Raw genomic sequence first — 23,492 nt, 5'->3', positions numbered from 1 at the left:
TTGTAACTGAGAAAGGTTCCCTTGTCTCAACAATTCACACTCTTAGGGACCCTGTCCCAGTGTCTGAAAGGTAGTGAAAGCTAGCTAAAGGAAAGCAGTGTGATCGCTGTAGATTCTTTGGTTAGTGCACAGTGCCAATCTAACATGCTATCAAGTCAACAAATACAAGAAAATATAAGCCAGAAGCCCCGATATGCATGCTGTGTGTCACGGTTTGCCCCAGATAGGGAGAGGCAATACAGGCACAGTTCTAAAGAATGTGCATTGATCTTTGAAGGTGGCAGGACATATTGACAGAGTGGTTTGCCAAGAATATGGGATCTTGGGAGTGATAAATCGATGCATTGAGTAAAAAAGCAGGAAGTTATGCTGAACCTTTATAAACCTTTATAAAGCTCTGAAGTCCTGTGACATTGATCACAAGTCGTGGGAGTCAGTTGCCAGCGATCGCCAGAGCTGGCGGGCAGCCATAAAGGCGGGGCTAAAGTGTGGCGAGTTGAAGAGACTTAGCAGTTGGCAGGAAAAAAGACAGAAGTGCAAGGAGAGAGCCAACTGTGTAACAGCCCCGACAACCAATTTTATCTGCAGCGGCTGTGGAAGAGTCTGTCACTGTAGAATTGGCCTTCATAGCCACTCCAGGCGCTGCTTCACAAACCACTGACCGCCTCCAGGCACTTACCCATTGTCTCTCAAGACAAGGAGGCCAAAGAAGAAGAGGTTAGGATCCAACTGTTCATTTCTGGTCACCACACTTTAGGAAGGATGTGAGGGCCCTTGAGAAGTTGCAGAGGAGATTTACCAGAATGGTTCCAGGGATGAAGGATTTGAGTTAGATTGTTAGGTTTGAAAAACTATTCTCCTTGGAGTTAAGGAGACTGAGGGGAGTAGAAGATTATGACAGGTTTGGATAAGTTAGACAAGGAAAAACTATCCCCATTAACAAATGGTACAAGGACCAAGAGACACAGATTGAATGCTTTGGGCAAGAGATGCAGGGGCGGGGGATGGAGGTGGGTGGTGGTTGGTGTAAAGAACAACTTTTTCATGCCTGTAAGGGTGGTGGAAGTGGAGATAATGAATGATTTCAAAAGGAAATTTGGATGGGCACTTGAGAGAAATAAACTTGCAGGGCTATGGTGATGGAGCAGGGGAATGGGACTGACTGGCTTGCTTGACAGAGAGCTGGCATGGACTCGATGGGTCAAATGGCCTCCTTCTGTGCCATTATCACTCTATGAGATGGACAGAAATGGAATAATTCCCCGTCAGATCCCCACTGCAGATCTCCAGAAATACATGGGTCTTTGTTGGAGAGTTTCAGCCGTACTCAGATTTAATAAGGCATATGCTTCCTTGTTCAGCCGTACGGATCTGCACACACTAAGGCACGTCATGGGAAGGTTATCAAACAAAACTGACACCCAGTCACAGGAGGAGATATTAGGTCAGATGACCAAAGGCTTGGTCAAACAGGTCGGTCTTGTCGCGTCTTCAAGGAGGAAAGGGAGGTAGTCAGGTGGAGAGGTTGAGCGAGGGAATTCCAAAGCAAATAGCCTCCAGCAGTTGAAGCCACTGTCACCAATGATGCAGTGATCCGTATCTGGAATGGATGAGACTGGAATTAGAGCAGTGCAGATATCTGGGAGGGTTGTGGGGCTGGAGGAGATTACAGTGATGGGGAGGGGGCGAGGCCATGGAGGGATTTGAAAACAAGGATGTGAATTTTAAAATTTAGTCATTGCTTGACTGGGAGCCAATGTAGGTCAGCGAGCACAGGAGTGATGGGTGAACAGGACTTGTGCGAGTTAAGACACGGGCAGCAGAATATTGGATGAACTCAAGTTTGTGCAGGAAAGAAGATGGGAGGCTGGCCAAGAGAGTATCAGAAGAGGCAAGGCTGCACTTGATTGTGTGATGGGCTGAATGGCCTCCTTCTGTGACATTCACTGTCAAGTCTTTGACACGTTGCTTTCCAAATTGGCTGTGTGTTTTGTTTTGCACAAAGTTATTGACAGAAATAAGATGGGTTCACATTTTTCCACTCCAGAACTGGCAAGGCCACAGACATTTGTGCTTCCAAGAAGAATCTGTCTTCCTGCAACTCGACTGTCCTCAATTCCATGTTCAGCCAAACCACTGGTAACAGCAGGAGCACACGAACTAACCCAGAGCTAAAGATCATGAGTTCAAGCCCCACTCCAGACACTCAAGCACATCATCTGGGCTGGCAGTGCGGGAGTGCAGCACTGCCGTCTTTCCCAAGAAACGCAAAACAGAGGTTTAGGTAGATGTCTAAAATCCAATATTTATCCCTCAAATCAACATCTCTGAAACAGATCAACTTCACACTGTTACAAGGTTTTGTTTTTGTATTAAAAACTTAAGCTTCTGTGTGTTTTAAGGAAAACTGAAACAGACTTTCAGAGGACATTGAGGCACCTGCAAAGAGCTGAAAATTTTGCAATGTTTTGAAAGGAGCTTCAAAAGAAAAGCTGATCTTTTTGGGTGGTTTGACAGGAAATTGAACTTGTACCCAAGAAAAGAAAAGCAGGTAATTTCAAGGAAACCAGCCAGGGTTTCACCTTCCTCAGAGCAACCTTTTGAATGACAAGCGAGAGTCGATGCTTGGACATGTGACCATGTTCATTCAGCAAGGTTGCTTTCACCTTAGACCCTTTAAAAAGCCAGTGAGTTGGGCAAAGAGCAAGCATTTGAAATTTTGGCTTTGACCTGCCTGGAGCAGAGAGGAAGACCCAGAAAAAGTGTGACCTCTCTCTCTGTAAAGGAATCATGAATCTCTTGAGAAGAAAACCCTGTATTTCAAAGGTGGCTGATTCCTATTGCCTCCTGTCTTTGAAGAATCCCTGCATCCACTCTGGTTCCTGCTGCCTCCAGTGTTTTCAGAAATTTTGGAATCTGAAGACATCTTCAACTGCTATATTACTGCTGCAAGACCAAAGCAGACCTGTTGCGACACCCCTGCTGAAAGACCCATGTGACGCCTGCTGCAGTCGAATAGCCTTGAACGTCTACTCATTACAGATTGCTCATCAACCTGGCCTGGAGAGACTAAGAGTGGCATCCAACTATTCGACTCTGGGACACCTCAACAAACCGAAGAACTTACTACCAGAACGTGACAAACTTATCTTTATTATTCCTTCGATTCCTATGAAATAGCTGTTAACCAAAATCCTTTTTCCCCGGTTCACCAATTTCATTTTGAATGTATGTGTGTGTGTGCATGAGGGCGAGGGAAATAAGGAGCTTTTCAGATATAGAGTTATCTCATTATTGGTTAAGATTTGTTTTTATAATAAAATAGTTAATTTTGTCGATGATAAAAGAAACCTGGTTGGTGGGCTTTATTCTGGGGGACAAATAGAGTCTGTGTTTGGCTGTCTTTCAGCAGGTGGGAAAATGTATTGATATGCTGTGACCCGTGGAGAAGTGGGACTGAATTAACAGTGCACGCCTCCTGCCTCAGTCGTAACAATACTGTCTGTGGAAGCTTGCTGTGCACAAATTGGCTGCTGTGTTTTCTACATCACAACGGGGACTGCACTTAGGTTTTCCATTGGGATGTTCTGAGGTTGTGGAAGGTGTTATATAAATGCACTTCCTTTCTTATTACCGTTGTTACGGCCTTCACCTGGTCTCATAGTAGCAGGATTTTTTTTTAACACACTGTGTTTTGAGTCCCCCTTGGTGAATCCTTGTTCACCACTTTCCAATTATAAGGCAAAGAAATGAGCACAGACAGGCTTTCTTAGGTTTAAATAAGAAAAGTGAAATTTGTTAAAACTTAAACTCTAATTCGGTTCACACCTTCGGATGCATGCAGTGCCCCACACTAGCATGCATATGCGATACATACATGCAAATACAAACAGAAAAGAGAAGAAAAAAAAATTGGAGAAGTTTGAGGCAATCTCTGAAAAAGGGTTTTTGTTACTGTGCGTCAAGCTCGCTGTGGTCCTTGCTTGCAGGTGGATGTGGCTTTTCGTTGGGGCCCAGTCTTCTTCTTAAACCTTGTTCACTGTGGGACACTTTTCTCTCTTGGGGTTCATATGTCTTCAATGGTTTCCCAAGCTGGTGAGAAAGAGATGAGAACAGACAGGAGAGGTCTTTTCAGTCCAGGAGCAAACAGCTTTCCGAGTTCAAAATCTCCGTGGCAGGTTAAAAAAAAACCCTGCAACAGTCAGTTAGTCATGTGACTAAACTGGTCTGGTCACGTCGATTTGTGTATTCGGCCATCTTAGCAGTCAACCTGGAATGCTAGCTCCTCCACTTTCAACGTCTGGTAATCAAAAGTCCACTGTGGATTGAATCTATCGGGGAATGGTCTTTTGTCCCTTTTAAGCACTGTCTGTAAAAATGTAAATGTCTTTCCAGTCAAGGGTCTGGTGTTGCTTTCTTTTAAAAAACAAGTTCTTTCTTTACTCCAGTAACAGTTTAAAAAATCAGTGTTCATGTGGTGAAATTAATGTGCCTCATTCTTGGCGGGTGGGGCCCCTGCACGACACGCTGCACAAGGCACAGCCTGTTGAGTGCACTGCCCTTGTCCCAAATATTCACAGCTTGTACCCTGTAGGTGACCATCTAATCCAAAATCTTCCTGCTCACGTTCAGAATGCTAAAGAAGGAGCACAAATGGATTGCACACTTTCAGTTGAACACTGTGGAGGAGGTACAGGTGGTTAAATTGACAGAACATGGAGATGCAGAGCCCAGATTGGCATTGTCGACAATCTCCTTTCGCTTTGGTAGAGTGGGTACACTGCGTGTTGGGGAATGGGTCCCCGTCCATCACTGGACTGTGATGGAGTAATGAGGCAATCAGCCATTGCCCATCCCGTTGACGGCACACTCCAATGGGCGCAGGCATTCAGCAGTCTCAGCCACTGGCAGCCGAGGCTCGAGAACACATGCATCAGTCCAAGAAAATCTCCAAGGGTCTGTCGGACGGAACGGGGCATCAGTGAGGCTCTCACCGCTGCTGCTGACCTCGCTGAACACGCCCAGAAACTGAAAATGGCAGGGAGACGTGACTTCGAAGGAACTGACACTCAGCACTGGTTCCAAATTACTTCTTGCATCAAACTGACAGCACCATTCGGCCCAACTGGTCTGTGTTGGTCTTGCTGCTCCACCTGATCCTCCCCCCACCCAACTTTATCTAACTCTGTCAGCATATTCTTCAATTCTTTTCCCCCTCATTTGTTTATCCAGCTTCCCCTTAAATGCACCCAGGTGACTCACCTGAACCACTCCCTGTGGTTGTGAGTTCCACATTCTCACCACTCTCTAGGGAAAGAGGTTTCTCCTGAATTCCCCTCTTGGATTTATGAACGACTATCTTCCATTTATGACTGCCCCACAAATTGAAACATTCTCTCTTTGTCTCCCGATCAAACTTCTTCAGAGTCCCAAAATTCCCTTTGTGATCTCAATGCCAAACATTAGTAGATGCCAACCAACAGTGTTGGAGGGCACTCCCCATCATCCCACCCTCCCTCCCAGCTCTCAAAGTCAAATCATTCTGTCAGTGTTCCACTGCCGCAACTTCAAGAGGCCAACTCCCACCATGGACCTGTGAGCTGGGCCCCAACACAGTTGAAGGAATAGCATGCAGCCCACACCTCTTCAACACCACCTCCCAAACTCATAACATGTCCCACCAGGAAGGACAGGGGCAGCAGGCACATGGGAATACCACCACCTGTAAGTTCCCCTCCAAGTCACACACCATCCTGACTTGGAACTATATCGCCGTTCCTTCACTGTTGCTGGGTCAAAATCCTGGAACTCCCTTCCTAACAGCACTGTGGGGTGTACCTACACCCCAAGAACTGTCACGGTTCAAGAAGGCAGCTCACCACCACCTTCTCAAAGGCAATAAATGCTGGCCTTGCCAGCGATGCCCACATACGGTGAATGACTTTCGAGAAAACACATGGTAGACTGCACTTTGGCCAACATGAGACACGATACCTCCTTCACCCCCTTATTACTCTGTTGATGGTCACTGATTCACACTGCAAATGGATTGGCAAGCAACAGACTCCACACTGCAAGAGTATGAAAGAAGCAGATGCAATCCTGAAACATGAACGTTGTCACGTAGCAGTGACACAGACCAATTCTTCCCAGCAACGCCAGCACAAACACGAACCCAGAGTAACGAAACCAGCACATAAAACACGGAGCAGATACATACATACATCTCTGAAAAGATGACATATCTTGGAGTAATTTCAAAGCAATTTCTCTAACTTCAGAAATTGTCAAGTTGACCAATATCCAACTTTCCACTGAGACAAGGAGTGATTTCAAATTCCTCTTCCAAAATTGAAAACAAAAAAATAATTACAATTCAATCATCCAGAGCACATCTGGATCAGATACTGAATCTATTGCTCAACAAAATGCTCATTACTGTGCTTTAACACTCCAGCAGGTGCCAGATGTTGCAGTATATAACACTCGGACTGAAGGCACAGGGGTTAGATTTCGAATAATTTATCGGTGCAACTTGATTTTTGGCTCCAGCTTCCCACTTGCGACTTATTTCTCCCTTCTCTTGTGCCTCATTCCCCTGGCCACTTGCCTATTCTTACAAAGAAAGAGCTGGGATTTACAGCTTATTTGCTCATGTTGGCCCAAAGTGCTTCATATCCAGCAGACTACTCTTCAAGCAACGTCACTCTTGTTACTCGGGGGGGGGGGCCAACTGATTTGCGCACAGCAAGATCCCACAAGCACCAAATGAGACAAACGACCAGTTAATCTGTTTTGGTGGCTGATTGACGGAAGAATGTTGACCTCAGCCTTACCCCTTGCACCATACGTCTGAGGGTTCAAGTCCCAATCCAAGGCTGTCACTCACACCGCGCTAATGAGGGAGCACTGCCCCATCCGAGGTGCTGTCTTCTGCATGAGACGCTAAACCGTGGCCTCATCCGCCCTCTCCGGTGGGTGTAAAGGATCCCGTGGCAAAAATACGAAGAACAGCAGGGGAGTTCTTCCCGGTCAGCATTTATCTGGTCATTTAACCCATTGTTGTTTGTGGGAGCTTGCTGTGCACTAACTGGCTGCTGCATTTCTGGAGTGGGGCTGACTCAGAGGCAACAGTGCGACCCACTGAGCCCCAGTTGGCACGGAGCTGTGGGCAAGCAATGCAGGTCGTGCAACAAGCTAACACGGAGATGTACCTCGGGTCACCATCCTTTCTGTTTCGACCTCTGCTGGGTGTTGAGACACAATCTTTCTCCCTCAGAAAGCTGCATTCTCCTCACAGGGACTGATTCATCAGGCACCTACAGGAAAAGGATATTGATCAGGTTAACATTGTGTGAATCTCAGTCAAACTCTCTGACAAACATCATCTTGATAGTAGAATAGCTGTGGACAGCAGGAAGATATCTATGGACTGTCCAGTGGGCAGAAAAGTGGCAAACGGAGTTTAACCCTGTCATGCCAGGCCCCCACCTGCCAAGAATGAGGCACATTAATTTTGTCGTGAACATTGATTTTTGACTGTTGTTGGAGTGAGGAAATGACTTATGAAACAGATCAGCCGTGAAAAACAACATTTAATACTACCACACATCGAAGGTGAGGAAGCGCATTTCAGGGCCTGCTAAGGAGGATAGAATCCACAAGGGCCAGGACTGGTTAGACCAGCTGGTCACTTAACGAACTGGCTGTTCCAGGGTTTTCTTTTGAACCTGCCACAGAGAGTTGGAAGTCAGAGTGTCTGTTTGCTCCTGGACTGAGAAGATCTCTCATGTCTGCTCCCATCTCTTTCTCACAAGCCTCTGAATCCACTGAAGACACATGAACCCTAAGAGAGAAAAGTCTTCCGCAGTGAACAAGGTTTAAGAAGAATACTAGGCCCCAATGAAAAGCAAGATCTACCTCCAATCAAGGACTCGACAATGAGCTTGAAGAACAGTAACAAAAACTCTTCAGATATTGCCACAAACTTTTCCACTTTATTTTTCTTCTGCTCTTTTCTGTCTCGATTTGTATTTGTGTATCATGTATGCATAATAGCGTGGGCGCGTCGTGTATCCATAGGTATCAACCGAATTAGAGTTTAAGTTTAATAAATTTCAACTTTTCTTCTTTAAACCTAAGAAAGCTTGTTTGTGCTGGTTTCTTTGCCTTACAATTGGAAAATGGTGAACAAGGATTCTCCAAGGGGGAGCTAAAAACAGTGTGTTTAACATTAAACCCTGTTACAGTAAGACCAGGTGAATGCTGAAAGGGAACCTTAGACCCTTTTCTCACCTGGTCGTAACAACTTGGAGAAGTGCAAGGTGATGCATTTCAGGAAGTCAAACAAGGCAAAGGAATACACGGTTAATGGGAAAATACTGAGCAGTGGAGAGGAAGTGAGGGACCTTGGAGTGAATGTCCACATATCCCTAAAGGTAGCAGAACAAGTTGATAAGGTAGTTAAGAAGGCATATGGAATCCTTTCCTTTATTAGCCGAGGTATTGAATATAAGAGCAGGGAGATTATGCTGGAACTGTATAAATCATTGGTTAGGCCACAACTTGAGTACTGTGTGCAGTTCTGGTCACCTCATTACAGAAAGTAGGTAATTGCAATAGAGAGGGTACAGAGGAGATTTACGAGGATGTTGTCAGGACTGGAAAAATGCAGCTATGAGGAAAGATTGGATCGGCTGGGGTTGTTGTCCTTGGAATAGAGAAGGCTGAGGGGAGATCTGATTGAAATGTACAAAATTTTCAGTGGAGATGAAGGGTCTATTCACCTTAGCAGAGAGGTCAGTGACGAGGGGGCATCGATTTAAAGAGACTGGTAGAAAGATTAGAGGGGAGATGAAGAAAAATTTTTTCACCTAGTCTGGAACTCATTGCCTGAAAGGGTAGTTGAGACAGAAACCCTCAACTCATTCGAAAGGAGTCTGGCTATGCATCTCAAGAGTTGAAATCTGCAGGGTTACGGCCCAAATGCTGGAAGGTGGGATTCGAACAGATGGCTCTTTTTTTGCGGCAGGCGCAGACACAGTGGGCCAAGTGGCCTCTTTCTGTGCTGTTAACTTTCTATGATTCTATAATGGATTTCATCAGTGAACATAGCTTGTCACTTCAATCAGATCGCTTTATTTGACATTCCTCCTGTGTTCTTGAGGAGCATCCAAGTGCACATATTTTGCAAAGCTTTTCTGAAGGAAAAATGAATTGGCCTAAGTATTCAGAGAGCAAATGTGTTGACTGGTGAATTCGCAACATGTCCCAGTGTTCACCTCACTGACAATGGTGAAAGGGAGACCTCGTGTGTCATCTGTGGGGAATTGCAGGAAAACAATTTCTGAGGGTCTGCACCACTCATATGAGGAGCCTTGCACCGAGAACACTTGTTGAAACAAACAACTTGAGTTTCTACTGTGAATTTCACCACCTCAGGATGTCCCAATGAAGTACTTTATTTTAAGTGCAGTTACTGTCACAATGCAGGAGGCACAGCAACCAACTAGCAAACAGCAAACACTCACAAACTGCAATGTGATAATCATTGAATGGTTGCAGCACAGGAGGAGACTATTCGGCCTGTCGTGTCTGTGCCAGTTCTGTGCAAGAGCAACTCCACCTCGTCCCTTTCCCCCGCCTTTTCCCCTTAGCCCTGCGAATTTTTTCTGTTCACATAATTCTCCAGTTCTCTTCTGAAAGCTCCAATTGAACCTGCCTCCAGCACACTCTCAGGCACTGCATTCCAGATCCCAGCCACTCGCTGGGGAAAAAGCTTTTCCTCAAGTCACCATTGCTTCTTTTGTCACTTAGCGTAGATCAGTGTCCTCTGGTTCTGCATCCTTCCGCCAATGGGAACAGTTTCTCCCTGGCTACTCTGTCCAGACCCCTCATGATTTTGAACACCTCGGTCAAATCTCCTCCTTGGAAAAGAGAAGATTCAGACAACAGCCCCAGCTTCTCCAATCTGTCCAAGTATCTGAAGTTCCTCATCCCTGGAACCAATCTCTTTTCTGCATCCTCTCTTGTGCCTTCACATCCATCCTGAAGTATGGTGCCCAGAACCAGATATAACACTCCAGTTGAGGCTGAACCAGGGCTCTGTAAAGGTTCAACATAACTTCCTTGTTTTTTTGCCCTCTATTTATTAAGTCCAGGAACCTGCATGCCTTTTTAAACACTTTCTCAACCTGCCCTGCCCTCTTCAATAATTAGTGCGCAATCTCCCCCCAGATCCCACCGCTGCTGGACCCGCTTTTCACAAACTAACTATTGGGAATTACGTGGTTTTTGAAGTATGTGTATATATATCAATCTTGAGCTCCATCTCTCATCGAGATGGCAAGCGACTCTCCCTGTAGCTACTCAGCCTGTCTCCAACATCAACTAATGCGTTAGTTATGGAGTTTGAGGGAAAGAAAGAAGGATTTTCATTCTCTCTGGCCATCTCAAAGCCAATGAAGTCTTTTTTGAAGTGGAGTCCCTGTTGTAATGTCGGAAACACAGCAGCAATTTGCACACAGCAAGATCCCACAAACAACAATCTGGTAATGAGCAGATGATCTGTTTTTGTGATGCCGATTGATGGATAAATACTGGCCAGGACACTGGAGAGAACTCCTCTGCTCTTTATCGAAACAGTGACATGATATCTTTCACCTCCACCCGAGAGGGCAGACAGGGTCTCCGTTTGATCTCTCACCTGAAAAGACGGCACCTCTGACACTGCAGCACTCCCTCAGTGCTGTGCTGGGAGTGTCAGCTTTGATTTTTGTGCTAAAGGCCTTGAAGGGGGATTGAACCTGCAACTTTGGGTAGCACTCTTGCCTCTGACTCAGAAGTGGAATAAAGACCAGGGCACTGGGACCTTTCCACTCCCTCCCCAAAGTGTTACTATTTCCCTGTAAGATGTTCAAGAGATGTTTGTAGCAATGTGCTGACGCTTTGGGAAGGTGAAGTGTATGGGGCCATCTTCTCACCATCGGGGAGATGAGTAAAATATATTGATAGAGCGAGTTATTGTGATCTACAATGGTGGTGGATGCAGATTCAACTGTAACTTTCAACGACGAATCATGAGGAACAAATTGCACAGCTTTTGGTCAAGCCCGTGCAGGTATGTGGCCTCATTCTGTGCTGTAGGATGCGAGTGAATGTTAGATGAGTGCAGGATCTGAATTGGTCTTGGGCCAGTTATCATTATTCCACCATCACAACCCAAGAACTTGGGTCAAAGGTGACAAATTTGCATGATTCGGCAAATGGTTCGGCTGTCACTGCCTCTACAACTGTACCCAGCCCCATTCAGCAGCTTCAACAGAGCAGCGAAACGTGCCTCGCCTGCAGTTAGCATGGACGTGAGACTCCTCACTGAAAAGCTGCCCTTCTGCTTTGAAGTAAAGCCTGCGATCACACAAAGGGAGAAAGGATTTTGCTACGCACCATGTGGGTGGCAATTTCTGAATCCAATTGGTTTTCCAAGTCTTCTACTTGAAACAAAGACCAGCGCCATGTGGGTTTGAATCCCACTCCAGCGACTTGAGCACAGCATCTCAGCTGACACTCCCAGCACAGCACTGAGGGAGTGCTGCAGTGTCAGAGGTGCCATCTTTCAGGTGAGAGGTCATTCGGAGACCCTGTCTGCCCGCTCGGGTGGAGGTGAAAGATGTCATGTCACTATTTGGAAGAAGAGCAGGGGAGTTCTCTCCAGTGTCCTGGCCAATATTTATCCCTCAACCAACATGACTAGAATATCTGATCCTTGTCACATAGCTGTTTGTGGGAGCTTGCTGGGTGCAAATTGGCTGTCACGATTCCAACATGACAATAGCAACTACACTTCCAAAGTATTTCATTGGCTGTGAAAAGCTTCGAGACATCAGGTGCTATCGAATCACAAGCTTTTCCTGCTGTCAGAATACTCCTACCTACCCAACAAAGGGAGTTTCTCTCTCGCAGAGATTCCACTTATATCTCTTGTTGAATCACTTGCTGAATACAGCTGGCAGGGAAGCGAGCATTCCTGCATGACTGGCTGCTGACAGATCAGCACCGGGAAATAGCCCCTGGGAGGAAAGGCATCAAGCAGATCACAAGACTTGTGTCCCATTCCCTCAACACTTGATAACACTTGAGCAGACAGGATTTGTACACTGAATTCATCGCAAGCTGCACAGTTTGACCCAATTCATATTACGCCCGAGGGGAGCAGAGGCATGAACGCATGCTGGGCTGACTGAACAGGAGAAGACTGAGGGGAACTGGAGATAAAAGTCCTGCTGGGAGCACTCACGTACCGAGAATTCCTTCAGGTTGTTTAACGACTTGAGAAGTTTGAGCTGCTTCCATTCCTCGTGTTTATTTATTTACACCAAGCCCATCCCTGAGAGAACACGAACCAGTGTAAATGGATCGACATGGAGTGAAAGTCAGCAAGCAGCTCTGATATTAGGCATCTGGTGGGAGCTGTTGTAATTCAGGGAAAGGAACAACTGCATTTATATAACACCTTTCACCATCTCAGAACATCCCAAAGGACTTTACAGCCAATGAAATACTTCTGACAGGCAGTCACTGTTGTCATGTAGGAAATGCAGCAGCCAATGTCTGCACAGCAAGCTCCCACAAACAGCAAGGACCAGATTTTTTTTTTTGATTGAGGGTAAATCTCGGCCAGCACACTGGGATAACTGCCCTGCTCTTCTTCCAAATAGGAATCTTATACAACAATCTTAGCTGGTGGACATAACAACAAGGAGCTGACTATCACCTGTAACCATATCGAAAAGAACTGTCCATCAATTGTGTACCGGCAGTTTGCTATGACATCATGCCTTAAAACATACTTCACAGGAGTGTTATCAAACCAATATTTGACTCCAAAGTACAGGAGATATTCAGACATGTGACTGCTGAGAAAATGACTCCATGCTCACTACTCTCTTGCTATTTAACGATGCCTGTGGAACATGATCTTAACATCACAGCTAGAGACGAGGAGATCAGTTACTCAACAGCTGGGTCTTTCAGTCCCATTGCTCAAGGGCAAGAAGCATGACTCTTCATGATTTGCGCTGTCTCCTTCCTGCATGCCTTCCCCAGCCACTAATGGATCACTGGGCACTCACAGCCAGTTAAGAACAGGTAAATAAACATCAACAGATAAACAACATCTTGTAACTGAGATGAATGATCAAAGCTTGAGGATTGACTCTCCTCCCTGTGCCATTAAAGCCAATCCTGCCATTATGGGGCTGGTACAAGGGCTGGGGGCTATTCCTTTTCGGAATACTGCCTGAAGGCTGGTTCCAGCCGACAGCTCCCATTATCCTGGTGGTTGAGCATGCCATCCGATCTTTCATTAACTTCCAGGTAGTCAGGGACTGGGAAATTCCTCAGAACAAGTGGCTTCAGACCTTTGCTTTGATTGACCATCACTGTCTGGATTTCAGCATTTCAGTCACATGCAAACATATTACTGGGTACAGCGAGAGGTGACTCCAACATGGATGAGAAACACGGACTCTGGGAAACGGTGGTACATCGAGTTGCCGCACAGTAGTGGGCCACTTGCCACCTTGCACACCTCACATCTCACCCAATCAGCATATTTACCTAACTTGCCGTGAAATGCATCTGTGCAGTTCATCTCAAGTATTCCTCGTGGATGAGGACACACCGGACGAAGACGTTTCTCCTTGAAGTCCCTCTCGCATTTATTGGCCACCAGCAATGTTCCCTCTAACTTGTGCTTGCTGTTAGCAGTCACCTTGTTGCACCGTCCAAGTGACCACACATCTGAAAGGGAAGGTGACTTGTGCACGGCTTCTTGGTTCCCTGCACAGCACATTGCCCACTGCTGTGTGACATACACCTATGCAGCCTAGAGTCAACACTGGCCACAATTTTATGTCTGTGACCCCTAATTTTGGGCTCCCTTTTCTCTGTGGTTACCCTAACAAGCCACTGAATTATCATAACCCCTCATCTTTCTCCTCCACGGAGAAAAAGAGCTTGTTCAGCCTTTCTCCAGGTGTTGGATTATGTTCAATGAGCTGCACCAATGCAAGCTGCTGTGGAATCAGGAAGAGACATGGATGTGGGATTGGAAAGAGTTCACCAAGATACAACTCAGCCGTGACACATTTAACAGGTGGATCAGGCTCGAGGGCTGAACTGCCTCCTCCTGTTCTTACATTCTGACATTAGCTTGTGGTCAGGTTGTTGCAGTGCTCACATGGGGAATTTGGGAGGCATATTTGTCAGTGGTTGCAGTTACTGGATCACCCAGCTGGTGGGGGTGGGGTGGGCAGAAGAAAAGAGGAGAGTGAATATGGGAACATTTAAATACGGAAATATAGATCAGACAGGTGCCATCAGAGATGAGTTTGTGTCCAGGAGGCTCAACAGACACAGGACAGGAACATTTCATCATTCAACGACATTTATTTATATCGCATTGACGGAACAGGTCCCAAGGTGCTCGACAGGAGTGTTGTCAAACAAAATGACACCAAGCCACACAAGGAGATATCAGGGCAGGTGACCAAAGGGCTTGCTCAGAGACAGGTTTTCAGGTTCATCTTAGAGGAGAGAGAGGGAGAGAGATTGAGGGAGAGAATTACAGAGCTTTGGGTCCAGGCAGCTGAAGGCATGGCGGCCAATGGTGAAACCATCAAAATCAGGGATGCACAAGAGACCAGAACTGGAGGAGTGCAGAGATCTGAGGGTATGAGAGAGAGGGAGGAGTGAGGCCATGGAAGAATTGGAAAACACGGTGAAATGATGTCACATCGGGAGCAAACATAGGTCAGCGAGCACAGGGGTGATGGGTCAACAGGATGTGGTGCGAGAGGAGTTATGGATGATTTTAAGTTTATGGAAGATGTAAGGTGGGAGGCTGACCAAGAGTGCATTGGAATAGTCGAGTCTGGAGGTAGCAGAGGCATGGATGAGGAATTCAGCAGCAGCTGAGTTGAGGGAGGAAGGAGATGGATGATGTTCCAGAGATGGCACGAAGTGGTCTTGGTAATGGAGAGGATATTCAACTATTACACACCATCCACTGGATTAGCTAAGTTCCAAACACCCAGTCAGTTCATTCTAGTGCTGGTAACTACACAATGATCAAGACAATAACATTTTATAAATACATTTATTGTTTGTGATGGGGTCTGTAGGATCATCAGTTTTAATTTAACAAATCCACTGACTTCATCTCTATTTACTGCAATTATAAATAAATGTAATCAAGAGGTTTCGATTGTCGATATCTTCATAGCAGCTGTTGTATTACAATGCACTTCTACTGGGCTAACCTTCATCTCTCTTCCCCCAAAACTGCTGTCACTGGCATTCATTTAGGCAGAACGCAGGCCACTCCACGTGAGTGCCAAAAGGAATAAGGTTTTCTAAATTGTGTCATCAGCCAAAGCAGAAAATCTTGCTTCTTAATGCCACAAACCCGGATGACTGCGGTTCCTTTTTAAAAAAAAAAATTCAAAGGGTTTGGGGACTTTTCCTGGCTCAACCTCTCACGCAAATTTCAAGCGTGGAGTAAGTCATCTTTTCCAGCCTGCCGTTTCAGCTCCAAGTGTGTTCATACAAGCTCAGAGAAACACAGGGGAAAGTCTGTTTTCAGGGACGCCCACCCTGCCCGCCGTGCGTCTTAAGCCCTTCTCTGTTTCACAGTTTCCAACATTTGCACTTTGCCTGCGAACTCCTCAGCTCCGAGCAAGTCATTCACAAACCCTCCCCACTCTCCCCACCCACCCACCCATCCCACGACCATCTCGCAGCCTGGTCGCCCAGTTTCAGGCAACTTCTGGGATCTGAGGTAGCCCACCTTCTGCCATCCACACGTTGTGCTGCGTCCTTCGGTGGATTCGTCTCAGTCTCAGCAGATAAAGGAGGATGGACAAGACGACGACCAAGAAACAGCCAAAAAATAAATAATGGTTGTAGACAAAGGAGAAGCCCCTCCAGTGCGTGTGGTTTCCTTTGAAGTTGTCCAGTTGAATGTCCCTGTCGGCAGTAAAGCAAATGGAGTGAGAACGCTGCCAACGTCAAGGACCCCACCAGACACAGGGGAAGCAGACACAGTTATGGAAATGGCAGCTAAGGGACTCTTTGTTTCAAGTGTATTGAACAGAAGAGTTTTACTCTAAATGGGGACAAAGCCACTTTGGGACATCAAGTCAGAAGTTATTTGTGCCCCTGTCAGAAAGAAACTGCATTTATTTAGCACCTTTCCTCACCTCAGGATGTCCCAAAGTGTTTTGCAGCCAAGTGAAGTACTTTAAGTGTCGGCAGTGTTACCCACGAAAACGCAGCACCCAATTTGTGCACAAGAATAGCGGTGTGGTCATATCATACTGACCTCAGGACATTGGGCAGAACTCCCCTGCTCGTCTTCTTCGAATAGTGCCGTGGGATCTTGTGCTTCCACCCGAGAGGGCAGATGAGCCTGTTGCATGCCTCATCCACAAGACAGCACCTCAGACGTTGCAGGGCTTCCTCAGTACTGCACTGGGACCATCAGCTTAGATTCTGTCTCTCTGGAGTGGGACTCCAACTCATAACCTTCTGACTCAGAAGCAAGAGTGCTAACTTCTCAGCCACGGCTGACTACTTGGCAACTGGACCCCTTCGGGAAGCAGTCCTTTCCACTGTAGCACTCCAAGTGCCTTACACAGTCTCCATCATGGGAGGTGGGAGAGGTGCAAGGCGATCATGTCAGCCTAACTATTTTCAAATCGAAAAACCCAGATGCAGAGAGCTCACCAAATCAACTCTACTAATACCACTTTTATCATCATAGACATGCAGGAGCAGACCTCCTGGGCTATTATTGCTCATAGCAGGTCACAGGACAGAGTGGAAGGGTGACAGGAATTATCTGCCATGATTACAGGAAAGGTGCGTTATCTCCAGAGATTTAAAAATAAAATGAATGGGCAAATTTGCCACGAGTCTCACCTCAGCGGTAAGTAGCGGGTCCTGTAGAGAATTGCCCCAAGCGTCCACTGAACTTCCTTCTCATAAACCAGCTGGGCCGTTTTCAAGTTGGTGTAATTCACAGGGAAGGAAAATCCACGATGTAGAACCTCATACATCCAGGCCGACTTGAAACACTGATATCTAAGGTTAACACACAGCATTTTTACACATGCCTCTTTGTTGAACATGAGCTGCAAGGTCCCATATAGTTTAAACAGAGTAAGATAATCCTTCCTCATAAATACGAGATGCAGAAGGTAAGATATTAAAAGTCTAACGTGCAAATGTTGGTGAGCCTGTCTGAGAATAGGTGTTCTGCTGTGGCCACCTCACCAGCCTTGGTTACCCGTCTGTCACAGAACCTACAGATAAGAAACGGGCTTCAGTAACTTCATGTCCAATGCATGCAATTTGTTGAGTCGAGTTTCCCTGTGGCAAGGTGTATAATCAAAGGACAGCTACGACTCTTGATTTTTATCCCCCCCTCACTGCTCTCCAGAAGCGTAGTCGGTCTAATTTGGTTTTGCATTCCCTTGAGTTTAGGAAGATTGAAGGGTGATGTGATTGAGATGTTAAATCTGAGAAAAGGACTTGAGACGGTAGATATCAGAGAAACCATTTGCTCTGGTGGGAAAGTCCAGAACAAGGTGGCATCATCTTCACTCCTGTAAAACCTGGCTCGAATTTGAAGTCAGGAAGTCCCACTTGACACAAAGCATCATGGAAATCTGAAACTGACTTGCTCTTCCCCAAAAGGGTGTGGATTCAGAGGGTCAACTGAAACTTTAAGACTGTTTGCTCGGTTTTTCTTCAAAAGACGTCAAGCTCAAAAGAGCAACGATGAGGAAATGAAGTTGAGGTCCAGGTCAGCCATGATCGAATGGACTGGCAGAACTGGTTTGCAGCTCAGAGAAGCCTACTCCTGTCCCAAAAGGTTCATGAGAGTCTCGTTTCATCAACTGTACCCCTTGACCAGGAACTCATTCCTCACATTCACATTGGGACAGAGGGCAGCTGGCAAATAACATTCACGCCACATAAGTGCCGGGCAATGACCATCTCCAACAAAAGAGACTTCAGCTACTTCCCCAAGACATTCAAGATCATTACCATCACTGAATTCCCCCACTATCAACATCCCGGGTCACCATACCTCCTTAACCATTCACTCCCTCCACCACCAACACACAGTGGCAGTCGTGTGTATCAGATGCACTGCAGCAACTTGCCAAGGCTCCTTTGTCAGCCCCTTCCAAACCCATGACCTCTACTGCCTAGAAGGACAAGGACAGCAGATGCATGGGAACACCAGCACCTGCAAGTTCTCCTCCAAGTCACACACCATCCTGACTTGGAACTATATCGCCATTCCTTCACCGCCACTGGGTCAAAATCCTGGAACTCCCTTCCTAACAGCACTGTGGGTGTACCTACCCCATATGGACTGCAGGGACTGAAGAAGGTGGCTCACCACCACCTTCTCAAAGGCAAAATAAATCAGGAATGGGCAATGAGTGTCAGCCTTGCCAGAGCATCCACATCGTTCAAATGAATAATACTCACAACTGAGCTGGGTCCCATTCACAATATATTTGGTATAGAGCTTCCTGAAAAACCATGGGAAGCAGGAACCGTAGAACGATACTTCTGAACACAGGGATGGTGAAGTCAATTGAACCCTGATCCTCTCCACTCTTTCCACCCGAGTACTGTATGGAAGACGACCTTTCAAAATTGCCTATTCCACTGGCCTGTCCCTCAATCGGCAATGAGATCTGCAATGTTGCTCACCAGTCAGGTCTCATTGTCACGAGTACTTGCCAACTGCAGCTGCTGTACACTTACTTCAGTCTGTGGAGGTCCGCGTGACTGGAGTACAAGCCACGGTCAAAACGTTCCTTCAGGATTGTCCACTTTGTTGCGCAATAATCCTGCAAAAATAAATAAAACCTCAGATAGTACAGCACAGAAGATCATTTGACCAATTAAAAATCTGCACCAGCTCTTTCAGAAAGCAATCGTTAGTTGCACACACCCCACTCCAACCCACAACCGGGAAACTTTTTTCTCCAACTATTGATCCAATTGCCTTTCGAAAGCAACCACTGAATTTGCTTCCACCACCTTAACAGGCAGCATATCCCAAATCCTAAACAATCAGAGCATTTTCCTCATGTCACCTCTGTGCCCTCTGCTTATCGACCCTTCAGCCTTGAGAAAAACTTCACGCTTTTCACTATGTCCACCAAATCTCCTCTCAGCCTTCCCTGCTCTAAGGATAAGAATCCCAGCTTCTTCAGTCTTTTCATACATTTGAAAATCAGTGAGCTCTATCGATGCAATGGCAAATCCCAGCACTTTATTTTTTTATTAAAAAAGCAACATCAGCAGGAGGTGAAATTATGGGAGTGATGTTTAACTCAAGAGAACATCTCGTGCAACATCCAAAAATCAAGAGTGAGTCAGCTAAGAGCAGTCAGGAAAAGCAAGACTGACTGATTTGACCCGAGGGATTCTGCCCTCCCACCCACTCTCCCCAGTTGCCACTGGCTAGCTGAGCTCGGAGCAAGAACCAAGCTTGAGACCTTTTGGTCCAGAGGGCTCAAGTTCGACACAATCCATCAAGTGAGCTTTTGGGGAGGCTTGTTTACAGCTCAATGTGGCTCACTGTGTGTCTTGATGACAAGACAGTCAGTTCCAGACCCCCACTTTCTCATCAATGATCATTAGCAATGTGAATGCCTGCTCAGTACCTTAGCAGCCTTGGTGAATTTAGCAACATCGTAGTCACCACCCATGCGCAAGACGTCTTCAGTGCAGTAGTAGAATTCAGAGAAACCATAAAATTCGCTGTTCTGGTAGTCTACTGGGGGCTGGTAGACCCCACTGAGCGATGTTGAAGTCTCATTGGATTTGTTTAAGTAGGGACTAACCAGCTCCCGACACCAATCAAAATCTCCCAGTCCGCGTAGATGTACAGTGCGCCCACCTTGATGAATTTCATCCTTGATATCAGCTGGCAAACAAGGGTCCAAGTATGGGATTTCCTCTGATGTGCCAGTCTTCTGACCCAGCAACCTGCAGGAGAGATGAAGCACGTGACTTCCATTTTCAACCCCAAAGGGGACATTTTCGCCTCTGCTTTTGTGAAGCTGCTGACTTTTACTGCTGTGTTGTTGGAAGGGTACCAAAATGGCCATTGTTTGTTTGTGATCCTCGACACTATCAGTGGCCCATTTCACCACCGGACCACTGTCAGTTGGCCCACCACGCGTGACTTCAACATGGAGAACAGTCAAGTAGATGAACAAAGCTGTGACCCTCAATGCAATGGCACCAAATACTGGAGCTCCAGCCCCACACCCCATGCCACCTGGACTCAATGCTCAGCTCATAACACGAGGCCAGAGAGGAAGGAAACATTTGGAGTTTGACACTTCAGGATCACAAACAAACAGACTAACACAAGATTGAACTTGCAGAGAATTTACAGCATAAAAATAGGCCATTCAGCCCAAGTCGTCTATTTCTGACACAACAACAGTGACTCCTCTTCGGAAGTACTTAATTGGCTGTAAAGCACTTGGGAATGTCTTGAGGTCATGAAAGGCTCGACATAAATGCAAGTTTGTTCTTGCTTTATGGGGTGAATATCAAGTAGGTGGGAGGAGCATCATGTGCAGCATAAACACCAGCAGAGAGCAGCTGGGCTGAAAGGCCTGTGTCGTGCTGTAAAATTCAGTGCAATTATCTGCAGCTGATGAGTGTGACCCTGCCCATGTGTGAAACCCGGTCCACTCCCAGCCCCCAAAGCCCCAAGTACCTGTTGGTCAGTGTAATCTTGTGGACGATCTGATCCTCATAGTGTTTTCTGGCAGCATTGCCACCAAAACCCAGGAAAGTGGTAACGTAGACTCGGTAGACATGCTCTGTTTGATGGGCATCACAGCCCAGGTTGAACTCTGCCAGCAGGTTCTTTGCCACCTCTTCCTGCACAAGATATGAGCAACCCACGTGGTTATTACAGTCTGAAATGTAAGCAGTGCCATTTCATCCTGTGCCCAATACAGACACAGCTCAATCAAAACATTCATCCGACGGTAAACAGACGACAGCTTTTGAAACACTACTTCTAACTCAGCGGGCCTTTCCAGGGGGCAAGAGGAATTGCTGAGCAAATGAACTGGTCAGGAATGTGCAAGAGCTGAAAGGGGTCTCAAAGTTATTCAGCAACTAACAAATGGGCTGAATCTTCATGGGGCATCAAATTAACTTGAAATCAAAGAAGAGTTTACAACAGGCAGGAGTGAGATTCAATCATTCCCTTATAGGTTAGAAAGGTTGAATGGCATTTTCATGAAGAACTATTACTACTAACTGTGAACTTGAACTTCCTGCAACGAGGTTACTGAGGAATTAAACTGCAAATTCTACAAGTTCAGAAAATTAATGGGGAGGTCGAGGACAAGATTCCCTTTGTGTGCAGTGGCATAAATCGACCAGCTAATTCTCACGGTCTGCAGCTCACCAACTATCTCTTTATCCCCTAAACTTGCCAATTTAGGCATTCATAACGGCATGTGGTGGGAACACACTGTTAGTTTTCCAAGAAGACTTGGCCCGACATACCAGCCCAGCCTGCATCATTTGGACAGTTGCCTTTGCATGGTTCAAACATACAACCCGCAACCCAGACTTCTGGTCAAGGTGTCTGGGGAGAGGGCGGGAAAGTGGAGTCAAAGCCGAAGATCAGCCATGATCGTTTTCAATGGTGGAACAAGCTTGATAGGCAATATGGTCTACCTCTACTCCTATTTCTTCTGTTCAGACTTTCCCAAAGTTGACTGCGACAAAGCCACTGGCCTCCCTTATTCATCAACAAAATATTGTTCTTGCCACTTGAGTTCACAGAATGTAACCAGGGCTCAAGGATCAGATCATGGGGATAGTTTACATGAATTCCGCTTGCAATTCCTGGAATTATAGATGGTTAAGGGGTGATTTGGTGGAGGTTTTCAGATTTTGAAAGGAATTGATCGGGCAGAGAGAATCTGTTTCCTCTGGTGGGTTGAATGAGGACATAACCTTAATATCTGAGCCAAGCAATTCAGGAGAGAAGTTAGGTAACACCTCTTCATGCAAATGATGGTTGAAAAAAGGAACTCTCCAGTAAAAAGAGCAGATGCCAGCTCAATTCATCTTTTTACTCCCCGTTATCATTCTTCCTGTGTGAGTCAAGACAGTAGATCACCCTGCATCACTCAATATGTGGGGGAAGAAGACGCTCAACAGGCAGAAGTATCAGTGCTTCAGGTGCATTCATGCACACTTCCCAACAGGAGTGCTGGGTTATGACTTTCGCCTGTTTCTCTGGTCGTCAGCCTCAACCCTTATGCAACTCAGTCAACTTGTTGCAGCCCATGTCCTCACCCACAAAAACTTAAGACACTCCCATCGTTCCTGTTCTGTTCTAAGCTTTATTGGCTCCTGGCAATTGTTACGAGTGCTTCTATTTTGCTTTTGTTAAATTATGAAGATTTGTGTGTTAAAACTGAAAAAAAGATTCCAAAGGTGCTGGAACTTAGTGCTTTTTTTAAAAAGAGGTCATCAAAAGTCTTTTGGACTGAGCTTGTAAACAACAATTACTGGAAAAATCAATAAGTGCTAAAAACAAGCCCTGACTGAAAGGCACCTGTCTTCAGATAATTACCCAGCAGTGTTTTTTTGTGACTTAGGGAAAGATATTTACAAAGAAGTGACAGGTCAAGATTTATCGGGGTCAGGAGGCTTGACTCCAGAGATGTTTTTGGTTTTGCTTTGGACAGGCAGTTGGAATATTTGTAATGGTTTGAAAAGCCTGCCTGCCAGTTTTCCATTTCCTGTTGCTGTATTTTTCCTGGAAAGCCTGCCCAAACGTCGCCAGACAACAACTGTTCTGGGAAGATCCCAGTGACAGCCGTCTTTGTGTACTTGGGATGCCAAACCAAATCAAAGGACATCTGACCTCGTTTCATTACCTTTTTTCTTCAAGAATTAGCAAGTATCAGGCCAAAGTATTCTTTTTGTCTGTTTTTTTTGTAATAGAGCTCCAAAGAGTAAATCTCTATTTTTTTCGGTTAACCGGTGTATATGTGTGCCTGTGTGTATGTATGTGTGAGGGGCGAAGGTAAAAAGGGAACTTTTATATTTCAATCTGTGTGTTCATGCTTTGCATCGTGACTGAATAAGACTTGTTTCTCAGCAAAATGATAATTCTTTTGTTTATTAAAGAAAGCTGGTTGGTGTATTTTATTCTGGGATAAAAATAGAGTCTATGATTGACGGTATCGGTAACTGGGAAATAGTTTAAATATATGTTGTGACCAGTGGAGAAGCGGAACTAGAAAAAGAGTGCACTCCTCCCGCCTCAGTCGCAACACAATGTTGACATCAAAAATTTCAGCCTTGATCATCTCAGCAACCCTGAATGATGGATCTCCTCCAGCCTCATG

The 23,492-nt window shown here is 45.9% G+C and overlaps 1 protein-coding gene across 1 annotated transcript in view; it reads right to left on the bottom strand.

The window, feature by feature from the left end:
- The window catches only part of LOC137357161 (uncharacterized), a 115,461-nt gene that overhangs the window by 74,552 nt on the left and 17,417 nt on the right, over positions 1–23,492 (bottom strand). The window contains exons 9-17 of the mRNA XM_068023261.1: positions 20,825–20,991; positions 19,755–20,079; positions 18,847–18,932; positions 16,981–17,142; positions 15,822–16,026; positions 13,601–13,861; positions 13,295–13,443; positions 11,935–12,068; positions 11,298–11,406 (exon numbers count right to left, since the gene is read on the bottom strand). Coding sequence (XP_067879362.1) covers positions 11,298–11,406; positions 11,935–12,068; positions 13,295–13,443; positions 13,601–13,861; positions 15,822–16,026; positions 16,981–17,142; positions 18,847–18,932; positions 19,755–20,079; positions 20,825–20,991 — 1,598 coding nt within the window. The remainder of the gene's footprint in view (positions 1–11,297; positions 11,407–11,934; positions 12,069–13,294; positions 13,444–13,600; positions 13,862–15,821; positions 16,027–16,980; positions 17,143–18,846; positions 18,933–19,754; positions 20,080–20,824; positions 20,992–23,492) is intronic.

The sequence above is a fragment of the Heterodontus francisci genome, chromosome 47 (assembly GCF_036365525.1).
Source record: "Heterodontus francisci isolate sHetFra1 chromosome 47, sHetFra1.hap1, whole genome shotgun sequence".
Classification (NCBI taxonomy): domain Eukaryota; kingdom Metazoa; phylum Chordata; class Chondrichthyes; order Heterodontiformes; family Heterodontidae; genus Heterodontus; species Heterodontus francisci.
Note: the sequence above shows the minus strand (reverse complement) of the source record. Positions and strands in the feature narration are given on the sequence as shown.